Source organism: Plecotus auritus (assembly GCF_963455305.1).
Source record: "Plecotus auritus genome assembly, chromosome: 4".
In the NCBI taxonomy this organism is placed as follows: Eukaryota; Metazoa; Chordata; class Mammalia; order Chiroptera; family Vespertilionidae; genus Plecotus; species Plecotus auritus.
In genome coordinates, this window is record NC_137775.1 from 148,651,370 (window position 1) to 148,675,075 (window position 23,706).

General features: G+C 41.9%; 1 protein-coding gene across 1 annotated transcript in view; it reads right to left on the bottom strand.

The window, feature by feature from the left end:
• Positions 1-12,947: 12,947 nt before the first annotated feature.
• PIK3CG (phosphatidylinositol-4,5-bisphosphate 3-kinase catalytic subunit gamma) overlaps positions 12,948-23,706 on the bottom strand; it is a 33,912-nt gene continuing 23,153 nt past the window's right edge. Inside the window, exon 10 of the mRNA XM_080664661.1 lies at positions 12,948-15,600. Within this exon, the coding sequence (XP_080520787.1) occupies positions 15,303-15,600 (298 nt within the window). The 3' untranslated portion in view covers positions 12,948-15,302. The remainder of the gene's footprint in view (positions 15,601-23,706) is intronic.

The following is a 23,706-nucleotide window of genomic DNA, read 5'->3' on the forward strand; positions in this document are numbered from 1 at the left end:
TCTGGAAGAGTCACTAGAATCTGTAGAGGCCCCACTGGTTTTAGGGCAGCCTCCTGGGCAGCTTCATCTGTGGCCCAGTTCCCTCTTGCTTCTGTGGAGAACCTTTACCTTGTTGTAAATGCATACCTGCTATCAGTATAAATTGTTACTGATTTTTCTTTTGTCTACCAGAGAGCCTGAAACTGGGAGACTCAAGTGTTTGACATCCAGTGCTTTAGTGTGTTCTGGAGTAAAACCTCGACCTCATGTGGGGCAGTTAGGATTAGCTACTGCCCTAGGGTTAACTTATTTGCTTTTTCAATAAGCATAGCTGTGGTTGCTACAGCCCAGAGGCAAGTAGGTCACCCAAATGCAAAGAGGTCAAGTTTTTTGGACAAATAGGCTACCAGCCTTTTCTAGGGGCTGAGACTTTGGTGAGTACCTCTTTGCCTATGCCTCTTGTCTCACATACGTAGAGGTGAAAAGACTTAGTTACATCCTGTAGCACTAGTTGGCCCATCGTCCCTGCTCTGCTCATGTCTGTCTAACTGCCTAATATATTACCTCAAGGATCCTATCTCTGAATTCTTTAGGGAAAATGGACGTTGAATTTCTTCTGTAGCTGCTTCGTGCTGAGGAGGGACGGAGTTTTCCCTTAGAGCCAAGAGATCCTTGCTGTCTGTCAGAGGGACGATGAGGCCTGGGCACAGAAGGAGGTGGGCTTGTGACCTGGCAGAGACAAACTGTAACAAATGGTCCGGTGGAAGGGAAAGAAAACATTTCAGTTTTAATAACCTCTATTGAAATAGAATTTTTCTCCTCAAAATTACCTCTATGTTTATTAAAAGAGCCAAATCAAGACCAATTTACCTATTGTATTTAATTTGGCCTGATTGTTTGCATAAACACAAGAATGGTAACTGACTACCATTGCCGGAATTTCATGATTGAATCTTAGTGTGCCCTGTAGGGCCAGGAAGCCAAGCCATCCAGCTACTGTCAGGCCTGCCTATAGTATCTGCTGAGTTAGGTGAAGTCCTCACCTGTAGTGGCTCTACCCGGGCCCATGCCCTAGGCTTCAAGGCCCATCTCAGCTCTCCTACTCATCGCGGCTCAGAGTGCGTGGGGGTCCCGCAGGGACGCAGAGGCACTCTTATTGCTCCCCTTATACTCTGACCAACCGCCAGTGATGGTAGGGCATGGGCTTGATGCTCTAGCACCAGGTATTTTCAGGGCTACCAAGCAGGATACCAGGCTTTTCCTTGGCACTCTTATTGGCTTCAAGTCTTCAGAATTCAGACAGGGCTCTTTAAAACATGACACTCCAGTCAAAGTTTCTGGTCAATAAAACCACTATTAGAAACCGGTCTTATTGAATTTATGCAGAGAAATGTATTGCCATGATTTATTAAGCATTGCCAAATTTCAGAGGAATTATATAAGGAGAAAAATATACTGACCTGCTTTAAGATCTTCTGATTTTCCTTGTCAGTCCTTTCTATGGATTCTTCAGAGTAATATAACTGTCTTCAAATGACAAGGAGAAATTCAAAATGTGTCTATATTCAAGTAGACAATTATAGCTGTCCTTGTAGTAGGGTTCCCCCTACTTAACTTGTCCTTAAAATTTCGTATGGTCTCTGGGAGGGGTGACATGCCCTCAGAGAAAGGACTAAGGGAGCTTTATTGCTTTACAGGGTCTCATATATCACAGGACCTCACGGGGTCTGTAATTCCTGTAACAAAGGGCTGGTACTCACTACTTTCCTCTGTTCCAAACAGGCCTTCCCCAGTTTCCTAAAGTTGAGGTTTGTGCCACCCCTGACATGGGCATGGTGGCACTGTGGCCACCTTAAGTAGCCAAATCTTCTGCTACCATATATGACATATGGTAGGGCTATACAGATATCTTAGGGAGGTGACTAAAGTCTATTCTTAACCTTCCTACAGAAAGCAAAATTGTCCTTGTCTTTCTGGAGTCATGTCCATGAAGTCGCAGGTATCATCTAAATCTATTATACAGCTTTCTGCAGGTCACTCTCAGGGCTGTGCATGGTGGCCAGTTCTTCTTTCTAGCCACAAACACAGCCTGTCTAATTTCCCTAAATTTTATATTGGCATGGGAGAAAGATGTTTTGCTGTAAACAGGCAGCTTAACCCCTACATATCTGGGCTTGGACATCTGCCTAGAAAGTCGTAATTTATAAGTTTAACATGTGGCCTTAGGTCTTTCCAACCCAACAGGGTCTCTGCCATCCCTCAGTCAGACTCCTCCTCTCTTGGAGAATCTCAAAGTCCTGAAGACTCCCCAGTCCAGGGAGAGTGCCTTTCCTTTGCTCTTTGACTTTAAGCTGCCAGTCCAAAACAGCCAGAGTTGCACTTAGAAACAGCTTTGCATACTGCAAAGCGCTTCTGTGGCAGTGGCTTGGGTATTAGACCCCTTGTCTTCCTGCCAGTCCCCTTTGTGGCAGAGCAGTGACCAGGCCTCTCCCAAGCGAGTGCACTGGAAAGGGATCTCAGCCCCTCCTCTTCCAGCAGCAACAGGTACTGAACCCTTTCAGTACATTTGCAAACAGGGAGCTTTCACTAGTTCTTTCTGCTGCTTTCACAGATCCCGGGCCTGCTGCTCTATTCCTGGGCTGCAGGGAGACTAGTAGCAGTCACTGGCTCTGGTTTAACTGTTGTAGCTAGCAAGCCAAAGGCCTAAGTCTTGTATTGCTTGTTGTAAAACACTCATTACTCACTGGGCAGCGGCAGGGTAGCTCTAGTGTCAGGTAAATGTCTGCTGTCCCCTGCTTTTCTCGCTGCTGTAGATCCTTCTAGGGCCACTGCAGGCAGCTTGGGCATCCAGCCCCCCTTCTTTCACCTGGCTCTTGGGGGCTGAGTCTGCCTAGCAACCAGTTTTAAATCACCAGGGCAGCTGCGGACTTCAGCTCCGTTTCTCCTCCGCTTGGCTCCTGGGAGTTTAGTTTTTTTAATGTATTAATTATGCTTGCAGAAAACTTGCGACCTTAAATCTAGCGAAGTTCTGATAAGACACCTGGACCATACCCCTACGCCAGCAGAGCGGTCTGCAGCCAGTAAAATCAACAAAAACCTATCTCTCCCTGCTTCATAATTAACTGTGGACAACCCCCCCTTTCCCCGTCCCGTCCCCCAGTCCAGTTGCTTGTCTCTCTTCCCGATTGTGAGTCAGAGGAAGACAATTTCTATAGAGGGGAGAAATAGAAACAGTTGGAGTTTCAGAGAAAACTATAGACTACCACTGTAGTAGTCCTCCCTTTCGAAGGCTGAGGTCCGACCTGTGGAGAAAAATGACTCTTAGTCAGCCTGGAAAGATAGGGAGGAGGAAGATAAGGGTGTGTAGGGAGATTTCTTGCGAACTGAAAGCCTGGAGGGCCTCCTGAAAGAAAAGATCTTTAATCCAGTTACAGATGCTATTAGAATCAGGATGAGAGAGGAAAGGAAACCCAGGTTATGTCCTCTATGAGGATCCTAATAACTGAAAACAGCAAGTCAAACAAATGTTGGACTATGATGTCACAGGCAGGGACAGGGCCTGTAAATCTCTCCGCCCTGCGGAGCTGTAAGCCCTGCCCCTGGAAGTCTCCAACCACCAAAAGAGATAAGAAAGCCATAAATAAAAGTTCTTTGTTCTTTGAAATGTCACAAATTTATACCTTTAAATTAACCCTAGGACTTTAACATTTCAATTTAATACAGCAAATTCACAAATCAGAGCAAACTGATACCCTTACTTATACAAACAGAGAGAAAATTTTTTATTAGCTAAATGGGCTGATTCCCTCCTACTGTGATAGAGAGCAAACGTCTCTGAGAAAAATAACTCAGCAGCGCTGCTTAAGATGTTTGCAGACCATCACAACAGGTCCGCCTTATCTTTAAACAAATTAAACAATAGAAAGAGATAACAAATACTCTCATGTGTACAGCCAGAATGCACAAAGTGGCTTTTGCTTCACACAGACCAGTTAATGAGCAGATAATTATGCCAAGACAGACAAACATCCATACTCACACTCTCTCAGTAGACTAGCCCAGATTGGAGCTGAGCAGATAAACAAAACAATGCCCAAATCCCCAGATGGGCATGGGGGCACTCCCGGCACCCATGCCCCAGAACAGAATTCTCAAGCAAAGTCTTGGTGAGAACCTACCGAAGGAGTTAAGACTGCATCCAGTCCCCCTTCTCAGTAGCAAATTGGCTAGTCCCACACAAACAAACAGCAAAGTGAACTCATAATTCCTTCATTCACCTCCAGAGTCCCACATTTATATACTAGCTAGTCCGAGTTTTTGACTTCTACCAGATATTTACCCAGAGTTTAAATAGTCACCTGATTCCTGACTCCTGATTAATTTGCCTGAGGAAGCTGTATGGCTTCCGGGGAGGTGATCAAGCTCCCCCTTCCACTCACTTGGAGTGGGCTGAACTGACGGGGCCCCTGCCTTACAGATTCTGTTGACAGGTCCAGAAGTGTCCGTCCACTCTCTCCAGATGCCGGCTGGGTCCTGGGCTGAGGTCCAGGAGCGCCCGGAGTCCCCCAGTTCAATTCTGCTAAATCAGCAGAGCAGCACCTCCCGGAGGCCTATCCGGCTCCCCCAGCCCCAAACCCGGCCCATTCACCAGAGGCCAAAAAGGCCAAGCACAGTTGTTTCCCGGTCAGGGAACCAATAATGTTACAGAAAACCGAAGAAGAACAATGCAATACTTAGAGAGATGGAGTTACATTTATTACGCGCGGGTCCAGAGGAGAATGTCTCTCAAATTCTGGGCCCCAACATGCAGGAATTTTCCTTATTTATATGTTTTTACCTTCTTTGTCTCCTAAATATGGGTGTTTCCGGCCCCTTTTGCAAGTTCTTAAAGAGCCTGTATGTGCTGGGGCCTTGAGACCTCAACCAGAGGCCTAGCCTGGTGCCAGCACTGATAACCTTGTCTGGGGAAGGTTTAATGGCCTCTCTGAAGTGGGAGTAGTCTTAGCAAGCAAGAATTTACAGAAGCCAAATAGCAGGGCTAAAATTTCAAACAGCAGTATTTATATAAGATGGATGCTTCACCATGTGATCCTGATTCCCCAATCATAACTGATTGGCCTTGAGATGGATGTCTGACCAGAGCTGAGCCAATCATAACCTTCAATGCAGTTGCATTGATTCACAAAGATGCTGAGGGTTTAAACTAGACTATCAATCCAGGGGAAAGCTGAGTGGCAGCCCTGCTTAGTTCCTGCTCAACCAGGAGGAAGAAAGCTGATGTGCAGAGAGAGAGATTTAAGCACACACAAGAGAAAGGTAAGAGAGAGGAGAGAGTTGAAAAGAATTTTGGTGGCTTTTTAGTTCCTAGTTCTTCATCTGGAAGGCTTGGCTGTAGTTCTTGATTCAAACTTTTATGAGATAGATTTATATCTTCCAAATAAACCCCACTATGTTCTTAAATTAGAGTGGTTCTCTGTCTATCCCAACTGACAGGCCCCCTTAAAACACCCAGCTTTGCTAGAATCAGCTTTTGCCACATTTCTTTCCGAGTGTCCAGGCCTGTGGGTTGTTGGTCTTGTCCTTTCTGACCTACTGGGTGCTGTCGTAGATGTCTGTTTTATGATACCACAAGATTGCTGACCTCCCATACTGGCCATTTGAGAGGTCTCCGTGTGACTTCAATCACATTCTTCACACGATGCGGTCCAGTGATTTGCACAGAATTGCCGCTCCACCTGCTGTGGGAGGTTCTGGTGGAATTGTCAGGCTGGTGACAGAACCAACACCGAGCAGGCTGACTGGAGAAGATTCAGAATTTCCCCCGGGCCTAGGGACACTCAGGCTTCGGGGACTTGTGGGTTCAGAATCCTAGAATTGTAGATAAGGAATGACCCTTATGCTGAGTTCAGCACCACTTCTTCTTTGTCCAGATGAGGATCATGAAGCCAAGCAGGCTGACCGGTTTGCCCAGGAATGGAGCCAGGACTCCCACCTCCGGAACCATGTTCTTCCCTCAACCCCATTCTGCCCCTAGCACTTTCTTCACGAAAGAAGGGTTTAGATTTCTGTGTAGGGGAGGGAAAGATCCTCTCTCCTTTTAAGGTTTCTGGCTGGGCCTAGGAATTAAACTGACAGAGAACAGATTAATAGGGGAAGAGCATACACATTTTTACCTGTACATGGGGGACCTTTGCAAAAGAATGAAGCCCCAAAGAAGTGGCCAGAACAGAAATCTTTCATACCTTCTAATGATAAATGTGTACAGATATAACAAAGCACAGGGGTGTGGGTTAGGGTTAGGGGCGGTAACTGTGGGACAGTGACCAGGAGATATGTGGGGGAGGGAACCTAGCGGGAGATAAGGGGTGTTTCAGTATGGTTGTGTGCTTGTACAGATGCATTTCAGAGGCAATTCCCAGCCTCTGGTGATAAGAATGTTCTCTTCCTGGTACAGGCAGGGCACTTCTCTTGAGGGAAATTGTATGGCCTGTTTTAGGCAGAAAATGGGAAGTCAGAGGACGCTTTCTGTATCTGCTATTTCTCAAGTGCTTTCAGCTCAAAATAAGTAAGCCAAAGTGGCATAGCTCGGAGTGGCATGTCCTAGACTCCTTGCCTGGGTTTTCTCTTCTATACTACATTTGGAATATTAATTAAACAGTACTGATACCATACATGTGACTAAGAATTTTTTATCCTTGTGATGAAATTAAGGACATATTTTATTTTTAAAGTAAATTGAAGGAAAATATGACTCCACAAGTAATGTGAATGAGTAATTGTTTTTTGTTTTTCCAGTAGACCCATATGTATGGTGTTCCTCTAAGTTTAAGCTATCTTAGGCTGTACTTGTTCAGATATCAAATTAACCATGATAACATTCCAAGGTCACCTGAATTTATTTTTTTTTTAATTTTTTTATTTTTTTATTTTTTTTTTTTTAATATATTTTATTGATTTTTTACAGAGAGGAAGAGAGAGGGATAGAAAGTTAGAAACATCAATGAGAGAGAGACATCGATCAGCTGCCTCCTGCACGCCCCCTACCGGGGATGTGCCCGCAACCCAGGTACATGCCCTTGACCGGAATCGAACCCGGGACCCTTCAGTCCACAGGCTGACGCTCTATCCACTGAGCCAAACCGGTTTCGGCGTGAATTTATTTAATAATAAAAGATAAATCTAAGTTTTGACTCTGTACCACATGTCCCCTCTAAATCATATTCATTACACAGACGATTCCCAAACTCACTTCTTAAAATATCTCTTCTCTCTTGACCCCAGAGATACTCTGTGTGGGGTCACAAACAACTGCTTTGTTCATGTCACGCTCATGGCCCATGATATCAGTCCTGGCTCCATTTTCTCTCTTTCTAGTCTACTGTAGAGGTTTCCTTGCCTCTGGGGAAATCCCCCTCCCCTCATTTTCTCCAACAGACTGCCTCTGGAATTCCTTTTCTGTTTTGTAATGGACAGTTTTAAATGTGTACTTTTGCCACTTTTATTCTTATTCTCTTTCTTTTAAAAATAGCTCTTGGATTTTCCTTGAAGGAACTTGCTGCTTCAGTGAATGGAGTTTGGGGACGGTTGACCCCATTACCTGAGGATAGACACTACATTACCCTGGCCGTAATATCTACATCTGCAGTGGGTGATCCCAGTTACCCAAGAAGATTCAGCCGCCAAACTCTCGATGGAACTACTGGGCAAGAAGCACTCTCCTCTCACAGAGGAGCTTAAGTCAGTGGGATGTACATCTCCAGCTGGTGATGGCCATCTTTGCCACAGATGAAGAGAGCCCCCATGAGAAAGAAGTCAAGAAGGGGAAGTGGAACTGAGATGACATTATTTGTTCCTTGGCATCAGCTGAGCCTGAAGCTACATTCGCCTCTTTACTTCCCAGTTAAATGAATCAATACGTTCCTTTTTACTTAAGCCAGTTCAAATTGGGTTTCTGTCACTAGCAACCTAAAGCATACTGACGAATGCACGGGCATATTGCCGCTGTTCTTAAAAAGTATTCATGCCGTTCTATTATGCAGAATAAATCCAACCTCCTCTGCTCAGCTTAAAGACCTTTTATGATCCTGCTCATTTTAGCCTTTGCTTCCACTCTTTTGCCATATAGCTGACACTTCTTTTTTTAAAAAAAATATATTTTATTGATTTGTTACAGAGAGGAAGGAAGAGGGATGGAGAGTTAGAAACATCGATCAGCTGCCTCTTGCACACCTCCTACTGGGGATGTGCCCGCAACCAAGGTACATGCCCTTGACCGGAATCGAACCTGGGACCTTTCAGTCCTCAGGCCGATGCTCTATCCACTGAGCCAAACCGGTCAGGGCTATAGCTGACACTTCTGTTGTGCTGCTCTGCTTGCATGTTTTGCCTCGTTTTGCAGTTTTACAGCTCATTGCCTTTGTGCCCTCACTCCATCTGGAATGCTCTTGCATGTTGAGATCCTATTTATTCCTCAAGACCACACTCAAATGTTACCTCATTAGGAAATCTTTCCTCGTTTCTTAGTCAGAATTAACTTTTGCCACCTTTGTATGTTCTTGATTACTTATACCTCTATTTCAGCACATGGCAATCTGTCTAGTCAAGAGGTCATCTTTATATCCCTGCTCCTACTCCCAAGCCCAGAATAGGCATCAGTAGATCATGGTCCATCACGGTTTTCCTCTAAGATAGTCAAGTGTGAATGTGCTGGTTCCTTCCACTAGATGGTGCTTATTTCTGTTTCCCAGGATCACCGAGTAGGGCTGAGGGCACACAGTAGACACTGAGTAAAGTTCTGTTGAACAGAGTGGATCTGGTCTCACTTTGAAATACTTTTCACAGTGATTTCCATATAGATCTTGGTGGTACTGAACTTTTTTCAACTACCAGTTTCAGTGAAGGGCTCTCATAGCTGCTATACGAGAGTGGCAGCTCTGGACCTGGGACTGTATTCTCTTAAATGTTTCTTGTAGTTTCCATTTGGCTTGAACTTGCATATTTGAATAAACTAGAAGGTAGAAGAGAGGGAATGAGAAGAAAAAGTGGGATTTCCACTTCATGAAACAGAATTCCGTGGGAGCTCCCTTTCTCTTCTTGTCATCGTCGTCGTCGTCGTCGTCGTCATCATCATCATCATCATCATCATCATCATCAGTGCCCTAATGCCTGCTGGGGTACCTGGCACGGCTCTAAGATCCATGAAAAAAAAGCTTACATGTAAAAGTGAGATTTTCTACATTAGTATGCAAAACACACACGAGCATTAGTTATATCTTTGTATTTGTATATACACGTCAACCTTTTTGGTCTGAGTTTCCCTGATGAGGCTGAAACTAGCCGACTTTGTACACATAGATTATTCACAAATCCTGGTGGTATTTGTGACTCTGCTGTTTTTAGATTCAACTAACAACTCTAAGTAGCTACTCTGTGCTGGGCACTATACTAAGTTCTTTCCCACATATGAATTTCTTTGTCTTTTTAAATCTTCAAAACAACTTTAAAATGTATTACTTATCTATTGCTACATAACTAATTACTCTAAAGCATTGTGGCTTAAAATCATAACATTGATTATCTCACAGTGTCCATGGATCGGGAATCCGGGCCTGGCTTACCTGGGTTCTCTGGCTCTGGCTCTCTCAGAAGGCTCAACTTGAAAAGATGCATTTCCTAACTCACTTATGTGGTTACTGGCAGAATTCAGTCCCTCATGTGCTGTTGGTCAGAAACTTTCGCAGGTTCCTTGCCTCATAGACCCCTCCATAGAGCAGCTCATGATGTGGCAAGTAGCTTGATGAAGTTGAGCAGGTGAGAAAGAGGTAGAGAATGCTATTTTTTTCCAAAATGAGAGATTGCCTTCTCTGTTTTCCAGAACCATGGGTTGGAGAGAGCAGAGTCAAGGGCATGTCAGGGATTTGCAGTGGTTTGTGGCCAGAGGATTTCTCATGAAAGCCCTCAGTAGTTACAGGGCTGGTGGTTTTGTAGCACAGGTGCGTGGTGAAGGGAAAGGTGCCAGGTGGGAGGTGCCAGGGACAAGTACGGCTTTGGCTACCAAAACATCTGGTGATCGATCGGAGATGCTGTTCAGCCACAAGCCTTGCACATGACTGGAAAATAGTGGTGATAATGGTGGGTGCATCTCTGCAGCGTAGGGACCCATTTTAACTCTGAAGCATAATCAAAAGAATTCTGAGTTTGATTGTCTGAATATAAAACTTCACCGATGGCTGTTCATCTGCTGTGAGATAAGAGAAGTGCTGCTGAGATGCTGCAATGATTCTCCACTCCTTGGTATATCTCTGTCCCTGTTATTTTCTCTAAGTGCATATGGACTCAGATTCAGAGCCCAGCAGGCAGTGAGACTTAATCTGTACTAAGGAGTGAATGCTTAGGGAAAAAATCCAACATTCAGTAGAAGTGAAAATGAAGCAGTTTGCACCTCCAAAAGGGGGTTTTAACTGTGAGTGAGAGAGCTCAGCATGGCCACAGGGGCGGTAGGAGGTTTGCAGAGCTGAGAACTGGGCCAGGTGAGGCATCTGTCACTGGCTGAATAAACAGCAGCCCTGAGGCCCTCCTGCTCCTTGCCACCTCGGGGAGGAATAGATCAGGCCAGCCTCAGTGCACAACAGATCACAGTCTGGCAGGGTCAGCTGAAACAGGAAGCTTCAGCAGAGTCATTTTTATGCCAAGAAGTTCCAACAACGGCTTTGATGCCAGTGCTTGATAATTATTGACTTCTCATGGTTAATTTCTCTTTGAGAAACATAATTTTCTGAGCTTTTAAGGAGACTTGATGAGAACTAAAGGATCCAGTGAGCATGCAGACTGCATTTTCCCCCAAAAATAAAAGGACTTACTTTCTTCCCTTGGTAAGAAATTCAAATAGAAAGCCAAGTTTCCCCAAAACCCAAAGAGAAAAAATAAATAAATGCAATGTAAAAAAATCACTATCAACAGTTTGGTGTGAGTATATCCTCCCAGCCTTTTAATGTGTATACAAACCTACATTTTAACTTGAGTGTGACTGTGAAGTAACACTGTCCTATAACCACCTCGTTTCACTCTTGCATAGGTCATAGATCTCCATGGTTGTCAATACATTGATGTGTCTGACCTTATCAAGGGCTTCATTGCAGTTCATGGTATATATGTGATTTAATTACCAGTTCCCTATTGAGGGACTTCTAGGCTGTTTCCAAGTTTTGGTTATTACAAAGAAAGCTGGTAACTTTTTGCCCGTAAGTCTTTGTACACTTGTCCAACAATCTCTGAAGGATTAATTCTTGGGTGTGGACTTGCTGGATTAGAAGATAGATACCTTCTTAATTTTGATAAAATTTTACAAAATGCCATACATGAATTTTACCAACTTGCTCTGCTTTCATCAGTATGATAGACTGCTCTTTCTTTCAAATTATTAACAACACTGGCATTACCAACCTTTGCTAATCTGATGGTGAAAGGAATGTAAATTATTTTAATTCACATTTCTTAAACCAGTAGTGATTTGGGGTCTACTGTCATATACTGACTAGGCACATGTATTTTTTTTGTGGGAATTCAATATTTTCTAATGAGGTATCCATCTTTTTCTTATTGAATTATTAGAGCTTTTTGAATATCAAGAATACTAACACTTTGTCCCGTATTTTGCATGCAATTAAATCTTTTTGGTAACAGCAGAAAATATCAAATAAGTTTACTTATAAACACTGTGGGATCGCCTGATGCCCCTCCCCCAAAAAAAGAACCCCACAAAAGTTTTGGTTATTGACACTACTCGTTTCCTAGGGGTGCCATAACTAAGTATCACAACCCAGGTGGCTTAAAGCAATACACATGTGTTCTCTCACAGTTCTGGAGGTTAGAAGTCTGAAAACAAGGCGTTGGCAGGGTTTTGTTCTCATGGAAGCTTCTGGTGAAGACCCTTCCTTTCCTGCTCCAGCTTCTGGGAGCCCCAGGTGTTCCCTGTAGACTTGTAGACACAGCTCTGTCACCTGGTTTTCTCCCTCATCTTTTGTTAAGTATACCAGTCATATTGGATTAGGGTCCACCATCATGACTTCATCTTAATCACAGGTGTACCTCAGATAGCGTGGGTTCAGTTCCAGACCACCGCTATCAATTGGGCATCCCAATAAAGCAGGCTGAGTTGGTTGGAACATCTTCTTGTAAACCAGAAGGTTTCAGTTTAGATCTCTAGTAGGTGTGTGTGTGGGAGGCGGCAATGTATTGATATCTCTCTCTCACACCGATATGATATTTCTCTGTCTCTCTCTCCCTCCCTCCCTCCTTCCCTTTCTAAAAAAAAAAAAAAATCAATGAAAACATCCTTGGGTGAGGTTTAAAAAATTGCAACATCTGTGAAGCACAATAAAATGAGGTATGTCTGTATACTGTAAAACCTATTTCCAAATAAGATCACATTCACAGATACCATGGGTTAGAATTTCAGCATATCTTTTCGGGGACACAATTCAACCCACAGCAGCCCCCATTATGAAGTGTCTGTTATCACTAGCAAACTATGTTGTTTAACGACTGGGACTAGATCAGTCTTGTTCCATATTCTGACCTGAAGTACTTTAACCAGTGTTTGGTAGGTAGTGGCCCCTCAAAAAGGATTTCCTGAAAGAATCTGAGTTTCAGGACTATCTGCCCATTCAGATATTAAAAGATGTATACAAGAGAACATAAGATATCAGATTTTCTTTTATTGAAATCTACATTTAACAATTTGTAGTTAATATGCAAATGCAAGTGGGGATAACTGGACTGTCTAGAAGAGGGAATGTCTCAGCTCTCTGAATGGGGCTTGGGCCAGGTGCGTGCTTTACGTTCCCAGCACCTGTCCTGCAAAAAGGTCTAAGAATATGCAGACACACTCCCAGACTAGAACCAAATTTATGACCCAGAATCATTAGGTTGGATTAAGTAGAAAATAAGACAGCAGAGCTTTTAACAATCTAAATTTATTTTCTTATTCATATTGTAAAATACAATTGACATTTATTTCATAGTCACATAGAACCAAGCTTACCACATAAAGGTCAAATAAAGTATCTTGCTTCAGAAACTTACTTTCTAAGTTATTTTTTGTACTTGCTTCAAAAAATAAATTCCAATTACATAGGACTAACAGCCTCCAATTTATGCTGCAGAATTCCTATACTTAAGCCTTTAAAAAATAATTTACCTCCTGTAAAAGATATATTTAATAAAACATCTATCCTTCATTACCACAGAGGAATATACATTTCATTACCGGGCATGGTCCTTGTAATGAAACGTATATTCCTCTGTTAGGGACAGAACATGATTGTAAAAGATGAGTGGTAAAGAAAGAATGTTTTATGGATACCTTATGAGTCAGGGGAAAGGCTCAATGGGCAAGGCAGCAGTTCCATCTACACCTTCAAAGGCGTGCAGGGCTTTTTCGAACCCTGTTATGTTAGAACCACCCAGAATACTTAGAAAAATACTGATGTCTGGGCCTCATCCCAAACGAATTAACCTATAGCCTGAGATTGGTGCTCAGGCAGCGTATTTTACTTTATTTATTTATTTATTTATTTATTTATTTATTTATTTATTTATTTATAAAATATAGTTTTATTGATTTCAGAGAGGAAGGGAGAGGAAGGGACAGATAGGGACATCAATGATGAGAGAGAATCATTGATTGGCAGCCTTCTGCACGCCCCAAACCTAGGGTCGAGCCCACAACCCAGGCATGTTCCCTAACCAGGAATCGAACCATGACCTCCTAGTTCATAGGTCAACGCTCAGCCACTGAGCTACACCAGCTGGTCCTGGCTGTGTATTTTAAAAAGTGTCCCTGGTGATTCCTATTTGTACCCAGAGTTAAGAACCACAGAGCATTTGCATACACAGAAGAAAGGTTTGGGTTACACCAAACCAGGTATGTACTTAGAAAAATTTAAATTTAATATATATTTATATCTAATATAAATAGACACTGTTAACAGAGTTATCCTTTGTAAAGTATTACCTATAAGTAATTTTAAAATATTTTATAAATAATGATCTTTCTCTAAGGTTAACCAACACTTCCAATAAATAGTAAAGTAATTAAGAAATGGAAATAGTTTTTGAAAAGGACATTTCAATTGTTTTTTGAAAACCTGAAGAATGTGTCAAAGTTTAATAGTTCTTTAAACTGAGAGGTGGATAGGGCAAGTAGTGTTCTTCCTAACTCGGGTACTTTTTAGATAGCAAATATCTTCTTCCATTAAAAAAAAAAAGAAAGAAAAGAAAAAGCTGCTCAGACCAAAATTTAAAACCAACATATTTGGAAACTAATCCATAATTTCTAGAATGTCTCCTTTAATAATATACTTAAAAAAACCAAACTCCTTCAAGTATCTTTACAAATAAACGCCTAAAATCCAAGTAACCCTAGAGGAGAAATTCTTTCTCAACTAATTTTTGAATCTAGGGTAAAGGGGTTCTTGAAAATTTCACAACTCTGGGTAAAAAGCTGTGGGAGAATGGCTAGAAAAAGAAGAGAGGCAGGGAGAAAGGGAGGGAGGAAAATATGAAGGCAAAAAAAAAAATGAGTCCCTTTAGTTGCTTCTTGGTTGTATGCTGGACAAGGCTATAATAGTTGTACTTAATAATTTACTCTGTGACGGAGTGGGGACAAAGGGTCTCATCTCTATTGTTCCCTATTTATAATCTTGGAACCAGCCCAGCAGAGAAGGGCCAAGGCACAAAGGTTCAGATTTTCTATTTTGTGTTTGTGTGTCTCAGTTGGACCTCATTGCAAAAGACACTGAAAAGACTAACTCGCTTTCTTTCCTTTTAGTGCATCCCTGGCATCTGCAGACAATGAGGGGATGTTTGAAAATACCGTTAGGGGATGAGACAAAGACTACAGTGAGTGCATTATTTTCTGTAAAGAGCTTGAGGAACACAAGGGTAACCAAAATTGAGAGTGAACCCAGATGAAAACAGATGTCACAAATTATTCCAAAGAATTTCCAGAAGCACTCAATAATAAGATAGTCAAAACATCAGGCACAACAAGGAACTGATTAGTCTGTTAAACATAGAATATTCTCCAAAATCACTGAGACAAATGAGATAGAAACAAATCTGCAAATAGGCCTAGAACCGAACTATCCTTAAACAATCAGACATGCCAATATTTTTCTCCAGTGAAGAGTTCAGCTAGGGAAAGAGCTATATATCTGAAGTGCCAGCTTTCATAATGTCCTATTACAATTTAAATCCAAGGTTGATGATTGACAGCTAATTTAAAGCTTTGGAACACTAACTTGTTTTTCTAGCCCAAAGCATTAGGCTGAATGTTTCTCTCCTTGTTTGATGCCAAGAACAAGATGCAGGAACCAGTTAAACTGCACAGTCCATCCTTTGTCTCTGCAAACTTCAATCTGATCAAGAAAATACTTTTTAGCATCCTCCTCATTTTTCCCCACTGTCAGGGCATCCCGAATATATTCAATATCTTCTTTGCTTGTTAACTGGGGCATTCCTGTCATCAGCATCATGGAGAACAAGATGATCAGTAGGTTTGTGTGATGACGGAGGGCCAGATAAGCCTTAGTGCAGACGTCCTGAATAAAGAAAAACATGCTGTTACTGTGGTTACGGTAACTAAATAGGCTAGAGATACTGGGTACTGGAATTTACATGGCATCACTCTGTCTGTGAGAAGAAACCATCATAAACAGGTAGGGCCCCTGCCTCAGATGAGAAGTTTGATGAGAACAGAAACTGTTTTTGTAATCTCTTAAGCACCTTAATGTAGATACATATATCCAGGTGTGCTCAAGGAAAACTAAGTGATACAGTGAAGGTTCATCTTATTTCTTACTCTATATTTTCACTTCAGCTCTTTCCTGGGAAATTGAGGGTGGACATTTCTGCAGTCTCTGAAGAGCAATGGGTCAGTTTTGAACACAATACTGGAATCAATAAAATTCATATAAGCATAAACAATCTTTGCCAAGAGCTAATGAAATCCAAAGAAATGATGGAAACATTGTGTTTTGGATTTTGTGCTCGTCTTCACAATTCTAAGAAAATTGATGAGTTAGTCTTTCATTGTCTGACTTTCAAAATTGTTGGATGAACTTTGGAATTTTAATACATATTCTGAATACTGAGTGAAAGAGAGGGCTTTAAAAAATGCTATGGCTGCAGATAACACAGGTGATGCAGGAGAGTTAGATGATATCGGTGAGTTAAATCCACTTATTAAGCAACAGGCATGCTTATGCCAATTAAGTTATTCCAAAGCTTAGAAAAAGAGGCAAGTTCCCAAGTTCATAACATGAGAATAACCCAAGCTTAATATCATAACTTGGCAAAGATAGTGTTAAGGGAAATTGAATTTAACAATAATAAACATAAATATTTCAAATAAAATCCTGAATAACATGTTAAAAGAATAATACACTATAGCCAAATAGGGATTATTCCAAAATTGCAAGAGTAGTTCATCATAAATTACTGTAGATTTTATAAAAGTAACATGTAAGAATATGTAACTAAAACGTAATGATGTGAAGAATTATCTGAAATTATCAGTCACAATCATTCTGAATAAGGAGTATAGGAAAAAGAACTGAAGTATACAATCAGAAAAGTGAAGATAAAATTGCTAGTATTTATAAATAACTTAATTGTCTTCTTGGAACACCAAAAGCAGGGAAAAACTAAAATACCATTGTAACTCATTTTGATTAAATTAGCACTTAATAAAATTAATAAGTGGAATGCTATCAGTAGGAGCCACCAGTTAGAAAGTATAGTGAAAAGACAGATACTGTGAATAATGAACAGAAAATCATGACTTCTGTGATAAACACATGCACAAAACATGCAGAACCCATATTTAAAAACTGTAAAAATTTACTGAGGCACATAAAAGGAAACTTGAACCCATGTTATTATAATAGTAATAACAATACCCCTAACACATTCCTTAGGGATGACTGACTACTTGTTATAAAAATCTAAGTTCTTCTCAGATTAATCTATAAATATAAAGAAATTTCAATAAAAGTTTCTATTGAATATTTAAACTCAGTCTTGAGTTTTGATTTCATCTGAAATAATTGGGGCCTGAGAGAACATTTTGAAAAAGTACAGTAATGAAAAACAGTGCTTGCCATACTAGATATTAAAACATATCTTAAAACTATAATATTTTAAATGGTGTGACACAGTGCCTATTCTTTTCCAAAAAGATAAGAAATTTTGTGGAACAAAATGGAAATTAAAGATTTAAATGTAAAAAGGTCAAATATTTAAATAATCATGAAGTGGGAAAGGACTTTATGAAGATGACTTCCAAAGTGGAATCTATAAGAAATAGCTAGAGAGATTACAGAAACTTCAAACTTTTGAGAAAAAAAGCCATAAAAAAATTAAAAGAGGCAAAAAAAAAGAGTAAACATATTTGCAACATGACCTATTACTCCTTCACCCCAGCCTCCCAATAGCTCTTACAAATCAGTAAGAAAGAGATAAATAGTTGGCTTGAAATACAGGCCAAAGATATGAGAATTAACACAAAACAAATAAACATATGAAAAAATATGCAACCTCATTAGTAATCAAATAAATGTGACTTAAAAAGAGATGGAACCTGGCTGGTGCTGTTCAGTGGTTGAGCATCGTCCCATGAACCAGGGGGTCACAGTTTGATTCCAGGCAGGGCACATGCTTGGTTAAGTTCTCAATCCCCAGTGGGGGGGTGTGTGTGATAAATGATTCTCTCTCATCATTGATGTTTCTCTCTCTCTCTCCCTCTCTCTTCCTCTCTCTGAAATGAATAAAAAGATAATATTTTTTTTTAAAAAAAAAGAGAGATGGAAACACTCATCCACCAAAATTGGAAAATCTTTTTTATTTTAAAAAAAATTTTAAGGACCCAAAGTTCACCTTTCATAGGCTGATGGTAGATGGGAATAGTTATAGTTTTACTAGAAGATTATTTGATAATTAAATCAAAAGCTTTGAAATATTTATGTGTTTTGCAACTTAATTATGGTGGTGTTTACATGACTGATGCATTTGCCAAAATTCAAAGACCTATACACCTAAAATAGTCAGTTCTGCTGTATGTAATTACACACCAATAAACTTGGTTTTAAAATGTCTATATCCTTTTGCCCAGAAATTTCCATGCTAGTAATTTACCTTTTTTAAAAAATGGCTAATTTTGCAGTGATTTACCTACAAGAATGTTAATTAGAACACTGCTCAAAATTGTGGAAACTTGAAAGCAACCTAAATATCCTACAATAGGGGATCAATAAAAAGAGTTTATGAAAGTACCTACAATTGTGTGCTTTGTAACTACTAGGATGACACTGTAGAAGAATCCTATATAATAAAGAGGTAATATGCAAATTGACGCTCACACCCTAGCACAAGATGGCTGCCCCCATGTTGTCAAAGATGGCCGCCACTAGATGGCTGGCAGGGGAGGGCAGTTGTGGGCAATCAGTCCAGCAGGGGAGGGCAGTTAGGGACGACCAGGCCAGCAGGGGAGGGCAGTTAAGGGCAACCGGGCCGGCAGGGGAACAGTTAGGCATCAATCAGGCTGGCAGGGGAGTGGTTAGGGGGTGATCAGACTGGCAGGCAGGTGAGCGATTGGGAGCCAGCAGTCCTGGATTGTGAGGGGGATGTCCCCCTTGGGATCGGGCCTAATCCGGCAGTCGGATCCCCCTTGGGATCGGGCCTAATCCGGCAGTCGGACATCCCCCGAGGGGTCCCAGATTGGAGAGGGTGCAGGCTGGGCTGAGGGACACCCCCCTCAAGTGCACGAATTTTGTGCACCGGGCCTCTAGTATTTAATAAGCATGTAAAAATGTTTGAGTTAAAAATCAGGTATGAAACAACACGCAGTATAATCCCATTTTGGTAACTGTACACAAAATACTTTTTAAAAAAGAATATAAGTTTACAGGCCAAAATGTTAATAGTGATTTGTCTTTTTACACTTAGATGATCTCTTCTGTGTCATTTGCATGTGGCAGGATAACTGCAGTGACAATGGTGGTCATGCCTGTGTCACTCTGTGTATGCATCACCCTATCCAAAGACAAAAACTCATGGAGTATTCTGGCACTTTTTAAGTAGGAGATATCTATAATAATAAAAGTGTAATATGCTAATTAGACTGGACAGCCAAATGACCTTCTGGATATCATTCCAGACGTCCTTCTGGACAAAGCTGCGGTGGCGAAGGCTGAGGCAGAGGCAGTTAGGGGCGATCAGCCAGGCAGGCGAGTAGTTAGGGGTTATCAGGCAGGCAGGCAGAGTGGTTAGGGGTGATGAGGCAGGCAGGTGAGTGGTTAGGGACCTCAGGCAGGCAGGCAGGCAGGCAGGCAGGCAGAGTGGTTAGGGGTGATCAGGCAGGCAGGTGAGCAGTTAGTGGTAATCAGAGAGGCAGGCAAGTGGTTAGGAGTGATCAGGCAGGCAGGCAAGTAGTTAGGGGCAATCAGGCAGGCAGGCAGAGGTGGTTAGGGGTGATCAGGTAGGCAGGCAAGTGGTTAAGGACGATCAGGCAGGCAGGCAGGTGAGCAGTTAGGAGCCAGCGGTCCCAGGTTATGAGAGAGATGTCTGACTGCTGGTTTAGGCCCAATCCCTGGGATCGGGCCTAAACCGGCAGTCAGACATCCCCTGAGGGGTCCCTGATTGCAAGAGGGTATAGGCCTGGCTGAAGGACCCTTCCCTATCCTGTGCACGAATTTTGTGCACCGGGCCTCTAATACACACACACACACACACACACACACACACACACACACACTCACACACACACACACACAATGCACAGAGACGGCACATACCAAATTCTTTCTTTTCCCTAAATGGAGGGTAGATGGGCTCCGTGGTAGACTCCACAGACAGAAGACAGCGGTTCCTGCCCCAGCCCAGACATCATTTGTCCCCTGGAAGTGGCCCCAGTGCATTAGGCTCTTGCATTCTTAATGATTCCACTGACAGGCAGGAAATCATCTTGTCTTGCTCATTCATAGGACCCACTGAGGTCTCTCTCCTTTTTTGCTAATTACACAGGTTAAAGGCAGACTTCACCCCAGGCAACATAATCATTAATTTGCCAATTCGCACAATTTTCATGAAAGCGTAGATGAGAATGCCTTTTGATTTTGAATTAAATTACATTCTGATTTTTAATTATTTTCGATCCTTCTATACACAGGGAGCTCCAAGCAATCCCCCCTCCCCCCCACCACACACACATACACACACACACACACACACACACACACACACACCACTGTCTGAGACCACTGTGTGATCAAACAGAAATTTTTTGAGGAGGAAAATTAATCTGGGGTGAAGTTATTATAATGCCAATCTATAGGTGCTTAGTAAGTATGTGTTAAGTGGCAACACAGTGATTCACCAATCACAGTAGCAGCACAGGAAGAAACAAAGGAACTGCCCTGCCTCTCTTGAAGGCCATCTCACCCAGATGAGGAATTTCTTCTGTCTCTAATTTATTCGGTTAGTTCTGATTTTTATATACAAGAGTCACTGCTATGAGAAAGAAATGTCATCCCCAAATTTAAACACATGCCCATACTTGTCAGACGCAATGTTTAAATTCTGACTGGCTATGCAGACTTAGATACTTGGTGCAGATTTACTTATGTTTTATGTAAAGGTAGTGTGGAGCTGTGGTTAAAAGTAGATATTCACACCTCGCTGCCTGAATTCAAAACTTGTCTTTATTTTGGACAAGTTTCTTGTCACAGAAGTTACTTAACCTTTCTTAACATCAGTTTTCTCATCTGTGGAATAATAATAATAACAATACCCCTTACATATGGTTGTGGTGAGATTTAAGTGCTATGTAAGTGGTTGGCTATCCTATATAATAAAAGCCTAATATGCTAAGTGTCTGACCGTTTGTTCAATCGTTTGACCAGTCGCTATGACATGCACTAACCACCAGGGGGCAGTCGCTCGCTCTGACCAGTAGGTTAGCTTGTTGCTGGGATCCGGCTGATCAGGACTGGGTGAGATGGGCCAGACACTCCCTGGAGCCCTTATGCGGTCCCCCCCGGCCTTGATTGTGTACCAGTGGGGTCCCTCAACCTGGCCTGCGGGGATCAGGCCAAAATCAGCTGTCTGACAACCCCCGAGGGCTCCCAGATTGCGAGAGGGTGCAGGTCAGGTTGAGGGACTCCACCGGTGCACGAATCCATGCACCGGGCCTCTAGTTATTAATAATGTGAGAAGTTGCATTATTGATCACATACTTCTCAAGGCTGAGAGGTCACCATCCCATCTGGACCACCTGTTCGAAATGCCTCCTCAGACCTAGGAGGTGAGGTGAGTTGGGGTAGGAGACAAGCCTCACTTCAACCAGGGGTTTACGCTGGCCCAGTGAGGTGGGAAGGAAGACGGGAGCACAGAACACAAAGGCTACATAGGCAGGTGGTTCTCTTGCTGTGAGGGGCACAGTGAGTGCTTGCTCCACCCACTCAAGCCCCAGAGGTATGGTTTCTGCCCCTTGTACTCAGCCTTTCTTCTGTGAGAACATCCTGGCCATGCTGCTCCAGCCTGAGGCCTGTGGTCGGAGGGAACATGAGGATGTGGCTTGGGGAGCTCAGGGGGAAGCCCAGAACAGAAGTTACTGGCTGTAGCAACAGACTTTTCCCTTCTGCCTAAGCTGCCCAGCACTGACCTCAAACATCCTCCTTTCTGTCCGTCTCAGATGCCTGTTGAAGGCTTTCTGTTATTAAGTAGAGAAGAAGGGGTAAAGGAACAATCTGATGGCAGGGACTTGGTTAATGTACTTGCTGATGAGTGTGAATGTGGGGAACACTGTAGTTTTGTTAGTGTCATTAGTTGGAACACTACCCTTTAGTAGCTAATAGATTGAGCCTACATTGTATATCTGCTCTTAATTTCATAGTTGATTCAAATGCATCTAGTACCAAAGGAATGATTGCTTTTACAAAACCACCACTCCCACCATTCTTGGGAACAAAGGCACTCCTTACCATTTCAGTATCAAAATTTTGACTTGATTTGTTAACTGGCACAACTTATCGGTCCACTAAATTGAAAAGAAATGACTTTCTATGTACAGTCTACTCATTTCTTAACAACCAATGAGCTGTGGCTGCCTTGGACTGTTCACGGTCATGTGGAATAGCCCTATTTTTTCTTTAAACTCCTCCATTCTCATCTCGAAATATAATTACTGTACATAATGCACAAAAATGAGGAAGTAATCTCAGAATCATAAAACAGAAACCCCTGGAGCAGATTCTAGGGCTGAGGTGAGAGAGACAAGAAAAACAAATATTCATCAATGAAAAGAAATGTTCTCACCACTGACCTTTCCTTAAATAATCATGTTGCCTCTGTCTGTAGAGGATGGAGAGAGTGGAGGAAAATAATATTTCAAAGACAGGGGATTTTATTTCGTTTTTATAAAAACCAATGAATTGGCTAGGCAATGTCTTTAGAAGTTATTTTGGCAAAACAGAATAGATCACTAATTAGCAGACCTAATAACACTTTGGTAAATCTGAAGTAAGAGTGTATCTGACACTTGGCCATGCATTTATTCAGTGTGAATTAGGATTCTTATCTTTAAGGACTTCTTAAAAATGATTCTCAGACTAGCGCTGTCTACTAGAGGAAGGTACTGCCATCTTCTCAAATATTTAGCTAGAAGCTCATTATAAAGGTAAAGGTTACAATTAAACTGTTCTATTTTAGTAAAATATTCTAAATAGACTAGACTGTCTGTGGAGGTGTGTGCTATTTATCTTCTAGCCTTGTTCCAAAAAGGATTGCAGGTGGATTATTTGGACACATAAAAGTCAAAACAACATTAATTAGAAGTGGGTAGGAAAATGAAAGGGACTAACAAAGGAAATGACCTACAATGAGTTTGGGAAAGAGACTAAACCTATGTATCATGAATCCTATACACTTGATATGAGTGGTCAGTCTTCAAATATATCTGCAGCCAAAAGGAAATTTGAATGTGTTACTACATCTAGTGTTCAGAAGATTAAAAAAAAAACACAAAAAACCTGTTTGTTTAGCTTTCCTAGAGACTAAGACCTGACAGAAATTTCGCAAGAGGAACTTTACAAAAGTACACTCTGTAACGTGGTGAACAGTGTCCTCAATGATATCCCGGTGGTAGACAAAACAATTCTCTAAAAGAAACTAAACATTGAGAGAATGGTGCCGGTTGGAAGGTTATTCTTGATAAATGTTGCAAGTACCAGGGGTCTAACATCTTATTTACTGACTGACATGGCATGCTGGTCAGCATGTAGCCAGTCCAAGGCCCTCTCTCAGTGATACGTTTATATCTTATATCTTTCCAGAAGAGTGATAAAATTCAGTGAGCTTATCCAAGTCCTAACAACTCTACAGCCCCAGGCAAGTCTGCATAAGCGAGATTCCCCACCAACATAGCTGAACTCCTACAAACGGCTGATGCTGGACCCTTCTCTGAGCACATCTTCCAATGCTGGCACAGAGAGTGAAGCACAGATTCTCAGCCCTGGATGGCGGAGGCTGAGCTCGATAGTGGGCTAGGGTACAAATCCTGAGAGAGAATCCTTTGTCAAGTCAGTATGTCATGAGCATTTTGACAGATAAACTGTAATTTCTCTGTTGACCTGTACTAGGCCTTTATTACAGTACCTTGTGATTAATCAA